This window comes from Nelumbo nucifera, chromosome 2, assembly GCF_055504915.1.
Source record: "Nelumbo nucifera cultivar China Antique chromosome 2, China Antique-T2T, whole genome shotgun sequence".
In the NCBI taxonomy this organism is placed as follows: domain Eukaryota; kingdom Viridiplantae; phylum Streptophyta; class Magnoliopsida; order Proteales; family Nelumbonaceae; genus Nelumbo; species Nelumbo nucifera.
This window is the reverse complement of record NC_142650.1, coordinates 15,353,674-15,375,248: the sequence shown is the minus strand read 5'-3', so window position 1 is coordinate 15,375,248 and position 21,575 is coordinate 15,353,674. Positions and strand designations below refer to the sequence as shown.

General features: G+C 37.6%; 1 protein-coding gene across 2 annotated transcripts in view; it reads left to right on the top strand.

The window, feature by feature from the left end:
- Positions 1 to 3,706: 3,706 nt before the first annotated feature.
- The window catches only part of LOC104597089 (uncharacterized), a 28,117-nt gene continuing 10,248 nt past the window's right edge, over positions 3,707 to 21,575 (top strand). For both annotated transcript variants that reach the window (XM_010258485.3, XM_010258484.3), the window contains exons 1-4: positions 3,707 to 4,061; positions 7,977 to 8,016; positions 8,153 to 8,239; positions 11,579 to 11,744. In XM_010258485.3, coding sequence (XP_010256787.1) covers positions 4,008 to 4,061; positions 7,977 to 8,016; positions 8,153 to 8,239; positions 11,579 to 11,744 — 347 coding nt within the window. In that variant the 5' untranslated portion in view covers positions 3,707 to 4,007. The remainder of the gene's footprint in view (positions 4,062 to 7,976; positions 8,017 to 8,152; positions 8,240 to 11,578; positions 11,745 to 21,575) is intronic.

The following is a 21,575-nucleotide window of genomic DNA, read 5'->3' as shown; positions in this document are numbered from 1 at the left end:
TTGGCTTGAAGGAAAAATGTAGAAAAAGCAAGGGAATGGTATAAAAACCCATACAAGGTTTGTATAGGTTTTTCTACTTTTTCTTTCTTTCCTACCTTTTCCTTCAAACCAAATATAGTGCCTTGATGGAGCTTAAATCCATGCTTAAGTGTATATAAGTACCCGTTTGGGAGGGCCAAATCTAGGGCTGTTAATGGATCGTGTATGGGTTGGGATAGAACGTTTCTAGAATCAATTATTAATTGGGGTACAAAAGCATAGATCCAACACTGTCTCTTGGGATAATTGATCACGTGTGACAGATATAATTATATTGTATACTTAATTATAATTATTTATATAAATAATAAAATAACATTAATTTTTCATAAATAACCTTAATAAAAATAGTGATAGAATAATAAATTATTTATATGTTAAAAGACAAATGTTTTAACTAAAATTATCTGATATTACTATCAAGTTTAGCCTTTTAGATATAAAATTTAATAAAAATTATAAAAAAACTAAGGGACCTTTATATAATATTAACAAAGTAATTAGTTTGGATCTAAATTAGTTCGGAACAAGAAAGAACCAAAACCAACTTAGTCATTAATTAAGACCAAATCTCATAAGTCAATTGATCATGTAGAACATGTAGAATTGACCCATTGACAACCCTAGCTAAAGCACAACAACAACTGATTTATGTTTGGTGAAAAATCTAGAGAGCCCAAATTGGTTGCCAGTCAATCATTTGAAAGGTTGCCACTTCAACCCATGGTTTTCAAAATCAGACTGGACCGGATGGTCAGACTGGAAAAATCGGGAATCGATCACCTGACCGGTTTTGTTTCCCTCAAAACCGTTGATTTTGGTTAGCAAACCACTGAACCGGCTAGTTTACCGTTCGAATGGTTTTGACCGTTTTTCAATTACTTTATTTTATTTTTGTTAGAAAGGGCCGACCGTTCAAGTCGACCCGAAAACCGGACCCCTGACCGGTTCAGTCACCAGGTCGGTTTTAAAGACCATGCTTCAACCTCTTCGAATAGCTTACCCCATAGCACTTTAAAGCAATTGAATCAACTTAACTGAATCTTAGTTTAGTCATCCCAAATGGGCCATAAGGCCTAAGCCACTTTCACAAGCTCACATCATTACACCCAATTCAATTTTAGATGATGGTGATGATGATGATAGTAATAATGTCTCTATTTTTTAAGATTTTTTTACATTCCTATGCATATAAAAATAATTCTTATTTACTACCTGTACTTTGTTTGATATGATGATTATATAATATTATAATTTTTTTTTGCTATTTAATTTATGACATCAAGGATTGATATGTTTGACCTAAAAAGTTGAACTATTGGCCCACAACCAGATAGGTAAACAATTTGATTTCCGATAAATTTTAAATTTTGTATTTCATTTTTATCATGAATAAAATATAATTTTTGGTTATTATGCTTATTTTTCTTTAAGATTATTAACATAACATGTTAGAAATGTACCTAGAATTTTCTATATTTTTTTTGTATTTATTTTTATTTTAAAAATATTATTATTTAACTATGACATCATGGGTTGAACCATTTGACGTAGATGGTTGAATTGATTACCCACCACATTGATGGAAGAATAATTTTATTTTTGGGTCAGTTTTAATGAACATGGATTTTATATTGTCAAGAGTAATGGAGATAGATACAATTAGTAAAATTGTATCCAAATAGGAAAACAATTCCATTTGTGGGTTGGTTTAAATTTTGTATTTTATTTCTATCATCAATAAAATAATTATTCTTTATCACACTTAGGCCCCGTTTGGTTCGTGGGAATAGGGATTTGGAATCGGAATAGCAACTCTTTGGTTGGGCGGAATCGAAATCCCATTCCCATTCCTGCTGGAATGGCATTCTCCCATTTGAGGGAATGGCCATTCCCTACCCCTCCCTTGGGTATGAAATCCCATTCATGCTGATTTTAATTTTCATTCCCATTCCCGTCTAAACCAAACAGATTATGGGAATGGACCATTCCAATTTCAATTCCGGAGGAATTCGTTTTCGATTCCGATTCCGACTGCAAACCAAACATACCCTTATTTTTATTTAATATGGTCAATTAATACAGGATTCAATGTAAAAATGAAGTTAATACTTTAAAATAAGATTTAATGAGAGGAAATTGATTGGGTAGAAATGTGGTAGTTCAAATTACATTTTGTGCCCTCACAATTAGAGTGACTAAATTCAAAGATAAAGGCATTTTAGCCACGAATAGGATTTAGTTAATGCTAATGGAAGTTAATAATTAAATTAAATATAATACTTAATAAGAAGGATTTGAATGAAGAGAAAAATAGTTGTTCAAATTACATTTATATCCTTATAATTAAAGAGGGAATAAATTAAAAAATTGGGTATTTTAGTCAAACAAAAATTCAACACTCTTATTCACACTTTTAATAGTAGTATAATATATATATATATATATATATTAATTGTACTATTGTTGTTGTCGTTGTACTATAATAATAATAATAATAATAATAATAACTATTATTATTATTATTATAAATGTTATTATTATTGTCCAATATTCATTATTTTGTTCAAATTATTATTCAATGGTACCAACATCCAAATGTACCAAATATTTCATCCTAAAGGATAAAGCTGTAAAATACGGGATTTTTCATAAGTTACAAATCACCAAACAACTTCCTTGCATTCAGAGATATATAGGGGCAGAAAAGCAAATTCTCCAAGATTTGAGCTTAATTACAGCTTTTGTAGAGATTTTTTTCTTTAACTTTCCAGATATCAAAGCTCAAATTTATTGAATGCCAACAAGACTGGATATACCAAAAATTGTTACACATCTTGTTGCAAGTATATACATACTATTCCAGCTTGCCATTTCTACCATTTTTTTGGGGTTATTATCTAGAACTCTCCTTTCACTTCTTTTTTTTCCATTTCTTTTAAATTTACATTGAAATTTTAAAACCTTCAAAGACCCATGGAAGAATTTTTGTTATGTTACCATAATCTACTATTAGTCTATTAACAGAGGTTGTCAGTTAATTACTTTTAGGCTCAGTTTGAAAATAAGACAAATGCAAATACATACAAAATAATACAAAATATAAGGTTTTGCACTCCCTCTATTTGCATTTGTATTCCTTACAAATTGAGCCTTAATGACCAAACCAACATTGATACTCTATTAAATAATTGTTTAAAAAAACATAAAAGAAAAAAGAAAAAAAATATTTTTCCTTTTATCCTTCTCCAACCAAAGGTCCCAAGTCCATTTGGATGAAAAAATAACCCATAAATCTCAGATAGGGGATAGTATAATAAATTTCATTGTACATTTTGTGCAACCTCAAAGGGGAGGATAATATAGTAAAGTTACAAAAATAGTTCATCTCCTAAGCAATAAGCATAAACCTCTAAGAGAGGGGGGTCTCTGAAGATTTTGAAAGTTTAAGAGAAATGGGCAAAAGTGAAAGATGAATTTAGAAGACGACCCTTCTTCTTTTATTTGATTTTCCTTTTTATTTATTTAAAATTTTTGCCGCTAAAATATAATGTCATTATATGACGTGGCAAGGTTGAAAGCCGCCAAATAATTATTAATTAATTTAACGCTTAACCCAAAAATAACTTTCCGTTATAAAAGAAGGAATAGATCCTTCGACCGGTTTAGAACAAAACTCCAGTCTCCAGATCTGCTGCTCGCGAGTCACAGACCGGCGTGTTCACTCGTGATTGGATACTTAGCCCGTTATACACACTGCTGTGAGCAGCAGATCCTGACGCGAAGAACAGAGACACGAGGTCCCTATTGAACTCAATCTTTTTTCTCCCTTGTTGTTACTTTAACAGAACGAAAAGTGAATGTAGTAGGGCAGGTTTCGCGGTTTCGGAATCAGTGGCGATCTGAAGCCGAGATTACGTTTTTCTTGTTGCATGCTAAGAGCGACCTTCTCCTTTTGATTATCCGCCATGGACGAATCTTTCACCAGCCTTCCTTCCAGTCACTTGCTAGGTTCAGTTCCTGTAAGTATTTCCATCTCTCCTTCTCATCTGTATTTTCTCACAAAGTTGCCCTGGGTTTTAGGTTTGTATCGGTTAACCATCAACATATAATTTTCTTGATATTCAATGTCGAGAGCAATGGGATTTCCTCGGTTTCAACCGATGAATCCATCTTTCTCTTGGCGCTTATTGATGCTTGGCTATTTGATATTTCCATGTAACCACTAACCAGTTATATCCTTCTTAATTTATATTATGGATTTTCTTTTTTAATGCATTAAGGGGTTGCATATTTATCCACATTGTAAAATCGATATAGTAAGTTCAGTTTCCATTTCAGCTATTCCTATATTAAATTCTCGGTACATCGAATTGAATTACAAAAGGAAAATGTAATTTCGTTAATTGGTTACTTGGGCGTTTTGGAAGAGCGACTAAAGCTAAATTTCGAGACTAGTTTAGCATCTGATGAGTCCTTAAAGAAAGCTTTAAGTCAACTTAATTTTCCATCATGTAAAAAAAAATCTAATTTTGGAAATTTCTTGTATTTTCTTGGTGAAGAAATACCTGGAAATGGCCCAGTCAATAATTGCTATGTATGTTTACAGCACTTGTTGGATATTATAAATCAGATTAAATACTCAACTCAACAAAGGCTTGTCCTAATTATATGGGGTCGGCTTCAAAACAGATTAAATTTTGCTCTTAAAATGCAATGCAACTGGAAGCTGTAATCAGTATATCTACGAACTGACATGCATAGTGTAAGATTGTTGATGAAGTAAAAGGTCTTCTAGCATTTTTGCAGGGAAAGATATGTAGCTTAAACGACAATTAATTAGCATTAGCTTTTGCACTAAGCTATTTGATGTTCCTTTGCTGCAGTGCCTGATAAAATTATTTGTTGTTTCTTGAATCATAGTTGTTAATGAGCCTAGGCAATTCTATGCAGCAATGGGGTGCCTACTCACCTAGTTGCCTAGGCAATGCCTAAGCGATGAGAAACCAAAATATCTAGGACAATATTATTTCAATTATATTAATTTCAGTACTTTCAAAAATGATATTAACATAGCTGTCAAGGCGATACATAGGCAACAAGGCACCCTTGGAGGCTCAGCTCACCTAATCGCCAAGACTTTTTTTTTTTTTTTTGATAAATAACCGCCAAGCCGTTTCGTACATTGTGTTATAAAATACTTTTATATTCTTAATTTTTTCAGATTATAATTATAAAATAGACATTATTAAACTAAAATATTCATTTTGTGTGTTTATATACTAATTTATTTTTATTATTTTCTTACTTGTTAGGGTTTAATCAACACATACATTGCTAAGTGCTGTATTGAACCCTAAAAGACTTCAAAACCTGAACCAATAAGTAAGGAAGAACTTAAAATTTCGTCTAATCAGCACATTTTCTTCTTCTTCTTCTTCTTCTTCTTCTTCTTCTCCTCCTCCTCCCTTATTTTATTTTCTTCTTTTCCTATAACAAAAATAGGGGTTCAGCCCCTATATATTTTTTCAACTTTCTTTTCTTTATTCTTTTTTTTTTCTCATGAATATGATGATTTTCTCTACTTTAACCTGTAGTTTATACTTTTCTTATGAAAATTATGGATGATTATTAAGGAAATATGGTTATAAAATTCTTTGAGTTGTTGATAAAAAAAAGGGTTACGGAGCCTAGGGAACTACCCTAGGATATGTGCTTTTTACTTGAAAAAATCCATCGCCTAGCTCGCCTTGGCACCTTGAAAACTATGGACATTAATATAACCAATATTAGTAAAGGATATGTACATTGCCTTATTGGGAGAACGGTTTTGGAGATTTAGGGACAAGCAAAGGGGCCTATGGAGGAGGGTGGTTCAGGCAAAATATGGCGTTAGATATTTGTGTTGGGACCCAGGTCCACCAAACCAATCTTTTTTTTTCCTATCAGCATCCACCAAACCAATCTTACGGCTGCTCAGTGTGGAAACTGGAAAGGAATTGAAAAGGCTCATGCTCAGTTTTTAAAAGGAGTAAGGTTTAAGATAGGGGATGAATCTTGGGTAAGATTTTGGAAGGATGTTTGGTGTAGAGACAAATCTCTGGCCGAAGCCTTCTCTGCTTTGCTTGATTTTCCTGTCGACAAAGAAGCTAGAGTAATGGATTATTTACAGAGGAAAGAAGGAGAGGTGGTGTGGTTACCCCCGTTTAGAAGAAATCTAAATGAGTGGAGCTGGATGCCATGACGGAAATGCTTCACTTGCTGTATAGTACTCAAGAAAAGATGGGTGAAGAGTATGGCAGTGGGAAGGGTCAGGAAAGTTTCATATGAAATCTTTCTACAAAGCACTCTTGGGTTCTGAGGAGCAGGTAGTCCCAGTTAACATCATTTGGTATAAGAATGTTCCCACAAAGGTAGCTTTCTTTTCTTCTTCTTTTTTTTTTCCTGGTGAGAAGAGGGTTGATATTGGATTTAGTTGACTGTGTACTGTGTGTGAAGGGCATCTGGAATTGGTAGACCATCTACTGCTGCATTGCAAGTTTTCTTATGAATTTGGTCTATGTTTTGGAACCTGTTTAGTGGAATTCTTAAAAAGTTGGAGGGTAGAAGGGCTGTCCAGAAAGGGAAGGCTGGTTTGGAATCTGGTCCCAGCTGTGGTTTTTTGGTTTTTGTGGCAGGAAAGGAAAGCTAGGATTTTTAAGGGTAAAAGCAGCTCCACTGACTCTTTAGTTCAGAAGGATTTTGGAAAGTTGTTTTCATGGCATTGATAAAAAAAAGTTGTTTTCATGGCTAGCTATTCATAAGCTGTTTATGAAAACAAAATATGATTCCTTTTTTGTACATGGGAATCTTTTTTTTTTTTTTTTTTTTTAAATCAGGGTTTGGGATCGTAATGCTGTATGGTTAGCTTTTGTAAGTCCTGGGTACAGAAACTTGTTGTACATGTCTTGTTTTTTGTTTTCATCTAATACCATACTTCACTTTCTTTCAGAAAAAAAAAAGAACAAATATTTAATAAAGCAATTTCACATCAAATTAGCAGCTAAAGAAGGTTATAGTTTTATATGATAAGATATAGAGAGTAAGTAAAAGAGAAAAAGAACAAGAGTGGAGCTGTGGTTTACAGAGGGAGGAAAGGAACGCTCAAATATTTGAGGACAATAAGAGAAGCAAGGAGGCAATAATAGAAAATATTATAGTGAGGGTGGCACATTGGTTGAAGACTATGGATATATTTTCAGACTATACAATGGATGAAATTATTAGAAGTTGGGGGCCCAGTGGCAGGATCATCATATAAAAAGCTGGATGTGATAAGAAACTGGTTCTCACCAGAGAGGGGTTTCTTGAAGTTGAATTTTGGGGCAGAACTGATGATAGTAGTTTTGGGGGTCCATAAAGCAATGAAATTGGGAGTGGAAAGACTTGTAATTGGAGGAGACTCAAAAATTTGTGATAAGTAGGTTGAAGGATGGTAGCAAATTTTGGATCTATAGTAATGAGATCAAAAGATTCAGATAGCTTCAAGGAACAGATGGCTAACAATACAATTGGTTAATAGATCAGTTAATGATTTGGCTGATTTTCTTGCTAAACAAGGGGCAACTAGGAGCTAGCATTTCTGGGCTCAATTGTAAAGTAAAGGATGTTTAGAATGTTTGATTGGGGCATGGTTGTAAATTTCTGTGGGGGAGGGAATGCCTGATTGCTTTCAGACCTGTTGTAATGATTTATATTTCTGTTTAGATTAATAATATTAATGTTTCTTTGTTGCTGATAAAAATATAAAAAAAGTGTTGCTATCATTTCTGTAAACCATGTAATTTTATTTATGGATTATACTGATTCTATCTAGTTGGTGAGCTGTAATATGTACACATTCCTTTTTATATTTTTATTGTTTTCCCCTTTCTGTTCTTATTTTTCCTTGTGCGCAGGCTGTAGTCAGTGAAGAGAAAAAGCCAACCAACCACGAGGGTACTAGATTAAAACCTCTAATTGTTTTTACCTTTTGGAATAGTTTGTTCTTTCTTTTTTCCCCTCTCTTTTGTACTGTGCTTGAATCACACAGTTTATGCTACCTTTTTGTTTTTCTTTTTCAACTGTTATGTAGTTCCTGAAGCAAAGTTGCAAATATTTCCTCCTGCCAACAGAGCTGATAGAGGGCATGGGTATCAAGCTCTAGATGATAGCCCAAATGGTATGCCACTAGCAAATAGTATCCTATTGTTTACTTATTTCCATTATTTTGGAAGCTTAATAAAAAATCATAGGTTAAGCTAATCTTATCTCAGATACAGGTGTATTGGAATAAGACAATAATGGTTAAGTTAATTTTATCTCAGATACAGGTGCATTAGAACAATACAATAATAAAAATTTAGAGTTTAATGTGCCAATAGTAAAGTTCTTCTGCAACTTTTCCTGAAACAAAACCTTACCAAGTCCGCTACTGATTGATCATTATTTTGATTAAGTTAGCCTAAATTTTTTCTTTGCCATCTGCAATCCAACATTTACAAGCTGTGAAGAGAAACTTGCCATCTGTGGATATTGCATGAGCAACATTTTTGAATCACTGAATCCATATCTACTTCTGCTATCATGGACTTTGGGTATATTTTGAGCATTTACAACAATATTTAATTTAGGGGATAAATCAAACAGCTGATATATATCATCTGCAGGCCCTGCAGTAGACGTAGGGAAAGCTTAGCCTATGTATCCCAGTATACTAGGAGAGACAGTTCATTTACTTAGTTGTTTAATGTTTTAAATAATCAACGCCCATCCTTTTTGAGTATCTCTACCACTTGCACGCACCTTATACATTTAAGTAGACTGAGCTTTATTGATAATAAAAAAAAAAGTAGACTAAGCTTTAAACATGGTGCTTGTAACTTTGTGACTGTGCTGCAAGTGTAAATCTCTTATGTTTTTGTTTTTTACCGTTTGATGTAGGAAAATAAAGTTCATGGATTTCATACATTGTGAAGAAATATGTTACTTTATGACTGTGCACAAGTGTGACATCTTATGTATTTATTACTTGTTGATGTTGGAATATATTATCATAGAATTCATAGCTTATTGAAAGAAGAGGGATTTCTTGCTTATAAGACATTGTATCCATTTATTAGGACCACAACTATAAACTAAGAGAGATTACTTGATTGCCAATAGTGGGTTGACATTATCTACTTGGAGCCTGGCATGGTGCACAATGGTGTACAAAGTGTCCAATCAATATTTATTCTCCATGAGTTCCCATTCCATTGCACTACTTCTGCTTTCAGTTCTTCATTCTTGATTTTGGTGTTAGTTATGGAGTGTACCAATTATGTATCAAACAAACCCAAGATTGTGTATTGAGATGTGATTTGGACAAGTTACAGTTAATAGAATGTCAGGTCTGACCCCTTCTCAAAGGTCAAGGATCAGTTGGTAAGACTTGTAATGGGAAAATAACACTCTGCTCTTATTGTACTTGGCTGTTCCATTACCTTTACAAAATTGGACTGATTTCAGAGCTAGCTTCCTTATCTGCATCTAAAATCTCTTGGGATTTCCACTTTAGAAGAGGCATCTGTGATCATGAGAGTGAAGAGGTGATATATGAGTCTTATCAACTCCCTAAAAGATGTTTTTCATTAGTCTGCCGGCAGGGATGGTAGAGTTTGGTTGCTTCACTCATTCTTCTTTCTTTAAGACCTTGGATCCAAATTCTCGTCTCCATGCTTTTCTTGTTAAATCCCTGTGACTACCTCTTCTAAAATCAATGTTTTTTTTTTCAATGATAAAGTGAAACTTTTATTAATAATAATAAAAAAATAACTACAAATCAAGGTGAAGTGACTTCACCCTAAGAACCACTGTTTACATACAAAGGAGAAGAAAAACACCAAAACTAAACATCTTAAACAAATAATCTAAAGGGGATAAAAGTTGGTTCCAGAAGATGATCTAACCATATCTTTAAAATCAGGATTCCCCATTGGCCAATTCAATAACAACAAACAAATATTAGCCACAAGTATTCTATTGTTTCTTTGTTTCCCATTAAAAAATGTTTTCTATTTTTGTCCCTGCAAAAATCCCCAACAAATTGCAAACGGAATAATACTCAATACGATTTTAACTCTTATGACCATAAAAGTGAGGTCATGATGAAAACATCTTGTTTTGATAGGCATGCCTAGGTGCATAGGCAAGGCATAACGCATGCTTTACTACATAGGCAAAGTATATTTTAAGCATGCACCTTGCCTGAACCTAGGCACATAGCTTTTCAAAAGGTCTGCATGTGCCTTTTTTTTGAACATGTCTCTTTTATTATTTTTTTTTTGTAGATTACTTTATTGGTATTATTTTTTTTGGTAAATTCTTATGTGCTTTACACATTTGTAATGGCTTATCACTTTTTAAATCCTATTTTTGTTGTTTGTAAATCAATAATGGTCTATCAACTTCTAAAATAAGCATAAACAAAGACCCTTCAAATACTTTAAGCCTTAGTTCTAGCAAGTAGGATCTCAAATAGCAGAATTTCCATTAAAGAAGCAACAAAAATCCAACTAATATCTAATCCCTAATCCTATAATAGAATGAACCATGACTAAAATATAAAACCAACCCCTTCTTAGGACTAGGAATACAAGATGGTTAACATCACACTAGCTACATAAAGAGGCCTTTATGAGGTGAAGAACTGATCTCTTAGGACTAGGAATACAAGATGGTTAACATTACACTGGCTACATGAAGTAATGCAACTAGGACATAAATAAACAAATTGAAAGTTTTGCATGCTTGAATTGTTCAGTGCTTGATGCAGATTGGTGCAATCCACATGTTGCTTCACTTCTGCGTTATTACATTGAATATGTTTTTATGTAATGGTTATGTAGTTCAATTTGAACAAATAGGAGTAAATCATAGGTTCTGATCTTTCTCTCTCTTTTTCTCTTCTCTTTCAATGGGACCATAAAAAATCTTCAAGAAAACCCATCATTCATTATCAAATAAGAGACTGAATTCATCCTTAATAAATCTCCTTTCAATTTCCATCAATTTTCAATCTTCACACCCTTCTCTCAAGAGAGGAACTCCTCTCTTTACATTGTCCTATCAAACTTTGGTGAAAACCATGTTTGGTTCAACCATCCCCCATAATCAAGGTCCCTCTTAATCTTATTAAAACAGCTTTAAAAAATTCCCCTAAAACCCCCTAGTTTCTAAAAGATGGGATTGATCTATTGCGGTTCCTTGAATCTTTGCAGTCTGGGCACCTACATTATGGTCCCCTTAATTTGTCTTTCATATCCTGATTCCTTGACGATCTTTTACTGCAGTTATTGTTTTCTTCATGTTCATTATCTTTGCATTTTTTTCTTTCTTTGCCAGCATCTTCACAAAAGTATAGATAGTCTAACTATGATATGACAAGGGACATGCATTTGCAATTTATTGCAGTCACTGATTGGTCCAATATATTTTCCATAATTCTTCCGTATTCATAATGACCTTTATGTCTGCATAGGTGGAGATGAACAACCAGCAACAAACAATTGGAAGGGAGTGCTTAGCATCTCGTCATACAAGCAATATTTTAATGTGGATACTGATATTGTTGTTGATAGAATTATCAGTTCATTGAATCCCACCAGTGGAAATTTTTTTGACAAGATTGAGACTAATCCTGATCTGTGAGTACTGAATTTCCTTATCCAAGACTATATTGAAAGAAATAGATATTATTGTTATTTGGTTAAACTTGTTTAAATTTCAAATGCATAAAAATTTCCTTGGAGAGATAAGTCTTTATGGTATTATCTTAGTTCTACACCAAATTATGACCTTACTGAAGGAGGCTATTTGCATTTTGATTTTTAGCTGATGAGCTGATCTAGACCAAATAGGGAGTACATAAGAAATTAAAGCATAGACACCACATTACCAGTCAAAGAAAGATAAAATATTTTGCTGATTAATAAATGCCAAATCTGGCTACTTATGGAAAAGCTGGAAGTTTCTAGAGAAAAAGAAACGTGTTGTGTTACATAATTAAAAAAAAAGATGTTGGTAAACTGTAAGGAAGAAATGTGGATGTCCCTTGCTTGTCTTATTGTTGTTCCCCTGCAAAGTTTGCAAATTCAATTACGAGATAACTTTTAATCTTAAAAACTGGGAAACTTTGAAAGGATCCAGTTTCAGGGAAACACTAGGGAAGATGGAATTTTTATTGGAACTTCAAAAATGTGACTTCCTCTATCCCATAAAGACTGTCCTCTTTGTAAAGAATTACAATTTAAAAAGAGAACTATTAATTCATTGACTACTCATTTATCCATATTGGCTTTTCAATAGTGCCTTCCCATTCTTTGGCCTTAAAATGTAGGGGAAAAAGGTCCCTAAATCTTTGGTATGGGCTAACGTGGAAAACTGATAAAATTCAGTTTATTTATTTCTGCAATAGACAAATTATAGGACAATGAAAACCCAAAAATAGAAATTGTTGAGGAATGGAAGGTGTATATCAGCTTTGCTAGTCGGTGGTATGGCTAATAATCTTTTGGTATAAAAACTACAAGTAGGAAGATTTGAACCTTGGTCATTAGGTTGAAAGGCAACAAATCCACCACTACACCATGCTCCAATTACTTGTCATAGTTACATGAATTTTGAATCTTAAATTCTCATCTTAGTGGATGTTTGTCAATAAATACTAAAATTTGATTAGTAAATTTTATATATTTATAAATATTAAAATAAATTATATTGATTTTCTGAGAATTAAGATATACTCATCTACATGCATATTTTTGTTCTTCCATCTTTTTTTAGCATTTACCAAATGTCCTAATAGTTCACACTCCATATAAAGTCTATAAACCATTGAAGTATGTGTTTTTTATGTGTATATGACTTATTTATAGTCATTTAAAACTTGTATTTAGTGTTAGATATTTATTTGAGTTTCCCAATGTATATATCTGTATCTTAATTTTTTTCCACCATATCCCTGCATATCCAAAGCGTATTATGATGTCTTTGAAAAGCCTTTCTGATACTATGTGGTTTTGATACTTTGAACTTTGTTTATTTTATAATCCAACTTTTCATTAGTGGAGTGAAAGTATCTCCGGAGCAAAGTTTAGGTCATTGCTTATTTGCTTAGGTAGTGAACCCAAAGCGTTAGCATAGGGATGAGTAGGCAACGCCAAGTAACAACATGGATGATCAAGGTGGTCATGGTTGTTACAAGTTAAATCATACATTGTTTGTTATTGGTAATTAAATCATATAATGTTAATGTAATATTTAGTTTTATCAAGTTGTTATATTCACATCCCACCACATGGGAGGGGGGGCATTGCAACCGGGGGGGGGGGGGGTCCAAGGTCAGCAAATAGTCTGACAAGCTTACAGATGCTCATAGTAAATGAGGAGTAACAAGCAAAGATCCAGCTTGGGGAGCATCATCCCTTGCGTTTAGTTTGTAAAACTGTATTCTGTTCTGTAGACATGCCAACCTGATGTTAAATTGGTTGCCTTCATTCCAAACCTTTGGAATGATGCCTTACTTTTACTTATGCAATATTAATAAGAAAATTTGATTAATGTTGCTGACCAACAAAAATGTTACAATATTCTTGGTCATTATTAATGATTGAAAATAACAAGAATGTAAGAAGGGATTCAAAGTTAGTGTCCAGAAGAAAGGGAAGAAAGGAAAAATGACTGGACCAGAAGGAAGTGGCTAGGAGAAAAAAAAAACAGCCTCAAAGAGGGCCATAGAGCTATAGTATATTTTTTATCAGTAAAGTAGAATTTATTCATTAATTAAAAAAGCATATTATAGTTACTTTAATACTCTGCTTCCAGAGTACATCTCTTTATAAAAAAACTCCCATATTACAGAGGTAAACACCCCTCTGTTTTGATACAGCCAGTTACAGTTTTGCCCAAAATAAAGTAGGTCTATCAACTCCTTGTTTTGCTAGAGTATCTGCCATTCCATTTGCTGTCCTTTTAACCAACCCAAATGTAGCGTTAAGACTCTTAGCAAGAATGTCGATCTCCCTAAATACATGTCTATATTTCCATGATGTTGCTTTTGCTTGCTTAGCCCAAGAGATGACCAAAAGTGAGTCCCCTTCCACTTCCAATTCTCTTGCTTCTAATTGTTCTGCTAATTTCAGGCCTTGTTAGAGTGCCATTGTCTCTGCCTGAACTGAGTCTCCGAACCCAATTGGTCCTGAGAATAAAGCCACAACATCTCCATGATGATTTCTGAAAACTCCCCCTATTCCTGCCCTTCCAGGGTTTCCTAGGGAGCTTCCATCAAAATTCAGCTTGAATCTATTTGGCTCTAGTGGTTTCCAATCCAACTTCATAATTTCTTTATGTGTTTCCATTTGTGCCACTTGCTTCCATTTCCTTTGAAATGTCTTTGAAGGTATCAACAGTTTTTACCCAGTGGACAGATCTGATTTTTATTGTTTCAATTACTTCCTCTCCAAATCTGCTCTTCTCATTGAAAATCCTCTGATTCCTTTCTTCCCAAATGGTCCCAATTATAGCTGCCCTTGTTGCCTTCCATAAGCATTCTGCCCTTTCTTGTGTTGCTGCAGAAACTTAGAGCTGAATAAGCTAACTACATCTTGTGGCTGGTCCCATCTGCAATCAAAGAGTGAGAAAAAGTAATCCCAAATGCAAGACACAAAAGAGCAGGAAATCGGTAAATGAGGAAGGGTCTCACCACTAGCCAAACAAAGGATACAAACATGAAGAGATAGGCACTTGGCATTATTCTTTCCCCTTCAAACCATGGGCTTTTCTAGGTTGCTGAGAGGGTGAGAGGGGGAGAGGGGGAGGAGCTGAGATGGGAGAGGAACTGTGTTTTCATCTGGTGCCATTGTCTGAGATGGTGAGAGGGTGAGAGGGTGAAGCAAAGAGAAGGTTGCTGAGAGGGTGAGAGGGAGAGGAACTGTGTTTTCATCTGGTGCCATTGTCTGAGTTGGTGAGAGGGTGAGGAGCTGAGATGGGAGAATTCGTGGAGGTAGGCCGTTAGAAAAAAGTTTTGAAGATTGAATCTAAGGAACTCCTATTTGAGGAACAGAGATTAAATGGTCAGCTGAGCTTGAAGATCAGGGAATCAAAGAGAGGGATGGTGCTGTTAGAAGGACTGGGGGTAATTGAAGGGCTCAAGGAGTTTGTGGAAGGTGCAAGTAACAAAGGCAAGCAAAATAGTTGGAAAGAGCTTGTCTCAGAATCTGGAAGAAGGGTTGTTGTAGTGTAAGAGAAACCTTAAAGGTTATTTCATCTCCTTGACAGAATTTTTTGGCAAGGGTAGAAAGCAGATGATCTGCTTTCCAGAAGGAAGGAAGAGTCAGGGCTGGAAGGCAGTTCTTGACGCCTTATGTGAACTGCTGAAACGTATGAGTGTAAAAAGAGAAGCATTAGTAAAAAGGAAGATAAGCAGGTCTAGTAGTATGGTGAACAAGACTAAGCAAGAGACTCCTTTCGTGTTAGCTGGGGCAGGTAATTACAGAATGGGAGTAAACATACAGAGAGGGGATTGGGAAAGTAAATTGATAGTTGAAGCTTCAGCTCCCATTCTTGACTGGAGGAAAGTTGCAGATCTGTTAACAGCAAGGTTAAAGTTGAAGAGCACATTTATTTTAACATCCTTTGAGAAGAACAAGGCTTTGCTGGATTTGCTTGAGAACAGAGTAGAAGTTGAGGCTTTAAACATCCAAGCTAAGCTTGGAAATTTCACAGTATCAAGATGGTGTTCGGGTTCAAACTCCAAAGATTTCTTTGTTGAAGATGGAGTGGTGGTGCGTCTGCTAGGTCTTCCCTTTCATTTGTGGAAGCAAGAAACTGCTGAAGCCATTGCTTTGATGTGTGGAGGATCACTAGGAGGGGCCTTTTGGGGAGACCTTCGTTCAGCTTCCATTTTATTGAATGGAGTAAAACCTGAGGAGATACCTCGGAAGATAGAGGTGCTACTCGAGAGGTAGTGCTACTCAGTGTGGCTGGTTTCATCCACTGAATCGATGTTCTGGAAAGAGGCTCGTATGGAGGGAGATGAGAAGGTTGAAGAAGAAGAGCTGCGTGGCAAGAAAGGGTTGGAGGATTCAAACAAGAAAAGCACTTTCACTAAAATGGAAAAACATTTGCTGGAGAAACAAAAGGGTAGTAGGCAGGGTGTGGGATTTTCGCGTGTGGAAGAAGCGAGCAGTCTGGAGGGTGGCAGGTCCTTTGCACAGGTTGTAACTGGCGCCAAGACTGTTTTGAACAGGGAAAAGGGGCCGGGCCAAGGAAGATTTGAACTTAAACCTGTTAGAACCAAACCGGGGTCGGGGCTAGACGCGTGTGACCTTCTTAAAAGTCACGTGAGCTCGTGGGTGCTTACAAATGGGCCAAAGCAAAAGCCCATGTGGGCTGCAAAGGGTATTCTTAAAGGCCCAAACAGGCCAGCGGGCCCGACCCAGATTGTTTATAAGGCGCGTGAGCCACTAAAGAAACACGTGACTGGGGTTTCGGCTAAGATAGACTTCGGTTTCGGTCTATCATCGTCCCCAACTGCGAGCCAAAAGGGGGAATGCGCGCAGCGTCGGAAACCAGGAAAGAAGAGGGCGTTACAGTGGGTCTCCCGACGCAGTTTGAAGGAGCTTAGCCCCGTGCGAGGCTTCTCAGAGAGGGCGGAGCTAAGTTTCACTAGGGGAAGAACTGAAGAGAAGAAAGAGAAGTTTGAAGGGTGGGTGCAGTGCAGTGAAGACGATGGTGAACCGGAGGACCTTTCTGTCAATGGCTCTAGCGTGGGCAGTGTAAATGATGAAGGTAGCTGTGCTGGAGGTGATATGGAAGGGTGGAATATTGCAAGATTATTCCAGGGTGAAGACTGCAATCGGATTATCTCATTCCCAAGACCACAGAGTGCGCAAGGTTTATCAGAAGGGGAAAACCGGGAGAACCGGAAGCAGAGCAGGAATATGCTTTCTAGGGGTGACCTAGGGGTAGAGTGGAAAGATCACCAGGTTGACCAAAGGACAGAAGTACTTCCCAACCAACTCAGGAAAATAATTATTTACCAAACTTCGGAACAAGAGAAGGAGGCTGGGAGTAGTCCTATTCTAGCTTGTTCTTCAGTCCCAGGTAACCATGTGATTTCGGTTTGTGCTACTAATGTGTCTCCTGTGTCTTTGGTTCCAGATTCCGTTCCTGTACCATGTCCTGTAGCCCATGAATATGCAGCCGAGCTAGTAGGCGGGCTCTTTGAGGAGGGGGAGAGGGGAAGGAAGGATTGTGGGAAGGTGCAGGAAGAAAGGTATAGAAGTGGACAAGTGTGGGAAATCATTGAAAGAGTGCTTAAGGATGTGGAAGGGCAGCTGATATGGAGGAGGGAAGGGGAGGAAGGAAGAGAGGAGGGACAAGAATGAGGGTAGAGATGGAGAGGTTTACGGGGAGAAAGCAAGGAAGGAGGGAGGTAACAGTAAGGGGAGGAAGGTTGGAGAGGAAAGAACTGAGGTGGGAATAGAGGAGAGGAAGGAAAGGCAGGTGGGCAGAGATGAAGGGGATTCTGTAGGAAGGGTAGGGGTGGCGGAATCGGTGAGAGAAGACACGATAGCAGAATTTGTAGGGAAGTTGGGCTGTAGGCTGGAGGATTTGAACGAGTTGAAAGAAAGTTTACAGAAGAGGAAGATGCAGATCATAACAAAGAAGAGTAGGTTGAGTGAAGTAGAGAGACTAAAGAGAGATGTAGAAGGAGACAAGAAGCTCGAGGTAAAAGGAGATAGAAGGAAAGGGGGAAAGTAGCGGGTAGGTGGCAAGGGTTTGTAAAAGAAGAGGAATGAAGATTCTTAGTTGGAATGTGAGGGGAATTGGGAGTGCGAAGAAGATAGCAACAATAAAAGAGGTAATAAGACGGTATGACCCAGACATTGTGCTGTTGCAAGAGTCTAAGAGAATGGAGTTTAGTGACAAATGGGCAAGGAGTGTATGGAAAGCCAGGGGGATTAGCTGGGTGGTGGCTCCATCGTGGGGTGCTTCCGGGGGGATTGTAACAATGTGGAAGAGGGATGTGGTTGAAGGGATGGAGGAGTTGATCGGAAAGTACTCGGTTTCCATGAAGTTTAAGCAGCAAGATGATGATTATATGTGGGTGCTAACAAATGTTTACGGACCAAATGATTACAGAGAGAGAAAGGAGCTGTGGGAGGAACTGGCTGATGTTTGAGGGTTGTGGGATGGGCCTTGGTGCATGGGTGGGGACTTCAATGTGATAAGGTTCTCGGAAGAGTCAAATAAGATTAACCAGAGGGTGACAAAAAGCATGAGGAAGTTTAACAGTCTTGTGGATGCCTTTGAGCTTAAAGAGATTCTCCTAGTGCATAAGGCATTTACATGGTCAAATCTTCAATCTAGACCCATTTGCTCTAAGCTGGATAGATTCCTGTTCTCTTTGGATTGGGAAGAACATTGGGGAACCTTGGATGCTAGAGCTCTCCCAAGGGTGACCTCGGATCACTGGCCCATAGTGTTATGCAAGGAGGAAAGAAGGCGTGGAGGTCCTACCCCCTTTAGATTTGAAAATATGTGGTTACTGCATCCAGGGTTTACTATCAAAGTGAGGGAGTGGTGGCATGAGTGTAACCCGTGGTGGAGTGGGAGGGGATAAAATTCCATAAGAAACTACAATTCTTGAAAGCAAGAATTAAGGAGTGGAACTTGATGGAGTTCGGGAGGACAGAAGAAAGAAAGGGAAACTTGATGAAGAAGATTGAAAGCCTTGACTTTAATGAGGAAAGGGGAGAATTTGGAGAGGAAGACAATGATCTCAGGAGAGAATTGAGAAGACAGTTAGAGGATTGCCTGCACAAGGAGGAAATTAGCTCGAGGCAAAAATCTCGGTGTAAATGGTTGCAAGAGGGAGATAGAAACACTAGGTATTTCCACTCTCTAGCAGATGGCAGGAGAAGGAAGAACTTTATCTCCAAACTGGTAGTAGATGGAGTTGAGTTAGTACTGCAAGAGGAGATTGCCAGGGCTTGTGTGGAGCATTTCAAATCTATTCTAAGAAGGCCTGTGAGTAGAAGGGTGTGGGTAGAAGGTTTGGATTGGCCAGATGTAGGGGTGGAGAATAGGAGAAGGATGGAAAGAAGCTTTAATATAGAAGAGATCAAGGAGGCTGTGTTTTCTATGGATAGAACAAAAGCTCCAGGGCCGGATGGGTTTACAATGGCTTTTTATCAGGATTGTTGGGATATTTTGAAAGATGATCTCTTGCGGGTGTTTGAGGAGTTTTTCAGGAGAGGAATTATCAATCCGGGTGTGAACTCTACATTTATAGCCTTAATTCCCAAAAAGAAAGATGCATCCCACCCGAAGGATTTTAGGCCAATAAGTTTGGTGAATAGCTTGTACAAGATCATTGCAAAAGTGTTGTCTTTGAGGCTGAAGAAGGTAATTCCGGATATCATTGAACACTATCAAGGAGCTTTTGTGAGTGGAAGACAAATTACAGACCAGATTTTAACTGCTAATGAGAGTGTGGAGAACTTTAAGAGGGATAAGAAGAAGGGAGTGGTCTGTAAGCTGGACTTGGAAAAGGCTTATGACTTGGTGGACTGGGAGTTCTTGAGGAAAGTTTTAACCAAATTCGGGTTTGGGGCTAGATGGTGTAAGTGGATCATGGATTGTGTCCGGAATTGTCATTATTCAGTGCTAGTGAATGGGACAGTGGTAGACTTCTTTCCAGCCAGTAGGGGTATAAGACAAGGAGACCCCCTTTCTCCTTTCTTGTTCATTTTAATTGCGGAGGTTTTGGGGAAATTGATTCACAGAGCAGATTCTAGGGGGCTCATTAGAGGCTGGAGGGTTGGGAGGATGGAAACCCCCCTCACACATTTACAGTTTGCTGATGACACGATTCTGTTTTGTGAAGGTGGTAATGTGAGGTTTATCAGGAATTTAAAGTCGGTGATACAACTGTTTGAGCAACTATCCAACTTGAAGGTTAACCTTGGGAAAAGCTGTGTAGTGGGGGTGAATTTGGAGGAGGGAGAGATCAGGGAGAGTGCTGAAGTGCTGGGGTGTGAAGTCACGGGGTGGCCTCTGAACTATTTAGGATTACCATTAGGTGATAATCCAAGAGAGAGAGCTTCTGGAACCCGGTGATGGAAAGGTTTGAAAAAAGATTGGTATCTTGGAAAAAGAATTACCTCTCTCTTGGCGGGAGAATTACATTAATTAAGGCCACGCTTGCTAACTTACCCATTTTCTTCATGTCGGTGTTTAAAATCCCAGTGAAGATTGCTAACAGATTAGAGAAGTTAATGAGAGATTTCCTGTGGGAGCCGGGAGAAGAGAAGAGGGATCATAGAGTTAGCTGGGAAATAGTGTGCAGGAGTAAGTCGTGTGGTGGTTTGGGGCTTGGGAGTATTAGGAGAAGGAATATGACTCTGCTGGGGAAGTGGTTGTGGAGGTTTCCTTTGGAGAAGGAGAAGCTATGGGCTAGAATAGTGGCAAGTATTCATGGGCTGAAGCACAACGGATGGGACGCTGGAATCAGAGCTAGGATCACAAGCAATTCTCCTTGGAAAAGCCATTCATGACCTGCTACCTTTTTTTATTCCTAATATCAGGCATGACTTGAATTCCGGTAATTCCATAAAATTTTGGGAACAAACCTGGGTGGGGAGCGCCCCTCTAAAGGATCAGTTTCCGTCTTTGTACGCTCTTTCTGATTTGAAAAATGAGCCGGTCTCGTCTTTCACCACCCCGTCCTCTTCTACTTCTGGGATTGGGTGGAACTTGGGTCTAAGAAGGGATTTGAGGGATTCAGACTTCGACTGTATTTCGAGCCTTCTTGCAATTCTTGATAACGTTGTCTTAGACCCCACTAGGGCGGATTCTAGAATTTGGACACCTAACCCCAATGGCATTTTCTCTTGTGCTTCTTTCTTCAAAGTCTTAAGTCAGTCCACCAGTCCTATCCTATCCCCTTTTCCTGTTGGTGAGGTTTGGTGCAGAGCTATACCTCCTAGGGTTGGTAGTTTTTGTTGGGAAGCCTATTTGGAAAGAATCAACACTGGTGATCTACTCCAAAAGAATAGACCCAATACTTGCTTGTCACCTCAGTGGTGTGTTCTGTGCAAAGCAGACGGGGAGACCGGTTTTCACCTAATGGTGTCGTGCCACTTCGCGAGGTCGTTGTGGGTTTGGGCTTTCTCCTTGTTTGGATGCAGCTGGAATCCCCCATCAGACATGCAGGGCCTTTTTGCCCCCTCCTTCTTCAGGTGGCGGTTAAAAATGGGAAGGACAATGTGGAGAGGACTAAGGGCTGCAGTATGTTGGACACTGTGGGAAGAAAGGAACTCCAGGATATTCTCAGAAACTCAGAGAGGGACAACAGATTTGAGGACTATCATACAGTTTAGGGCGGTACAGTGGCTGAAATCTCTGGAAATATTCACAGATTACACTGTGGATGACATGTTGAGGAAGTGGGGTGAAATTGCAAGTTGCAC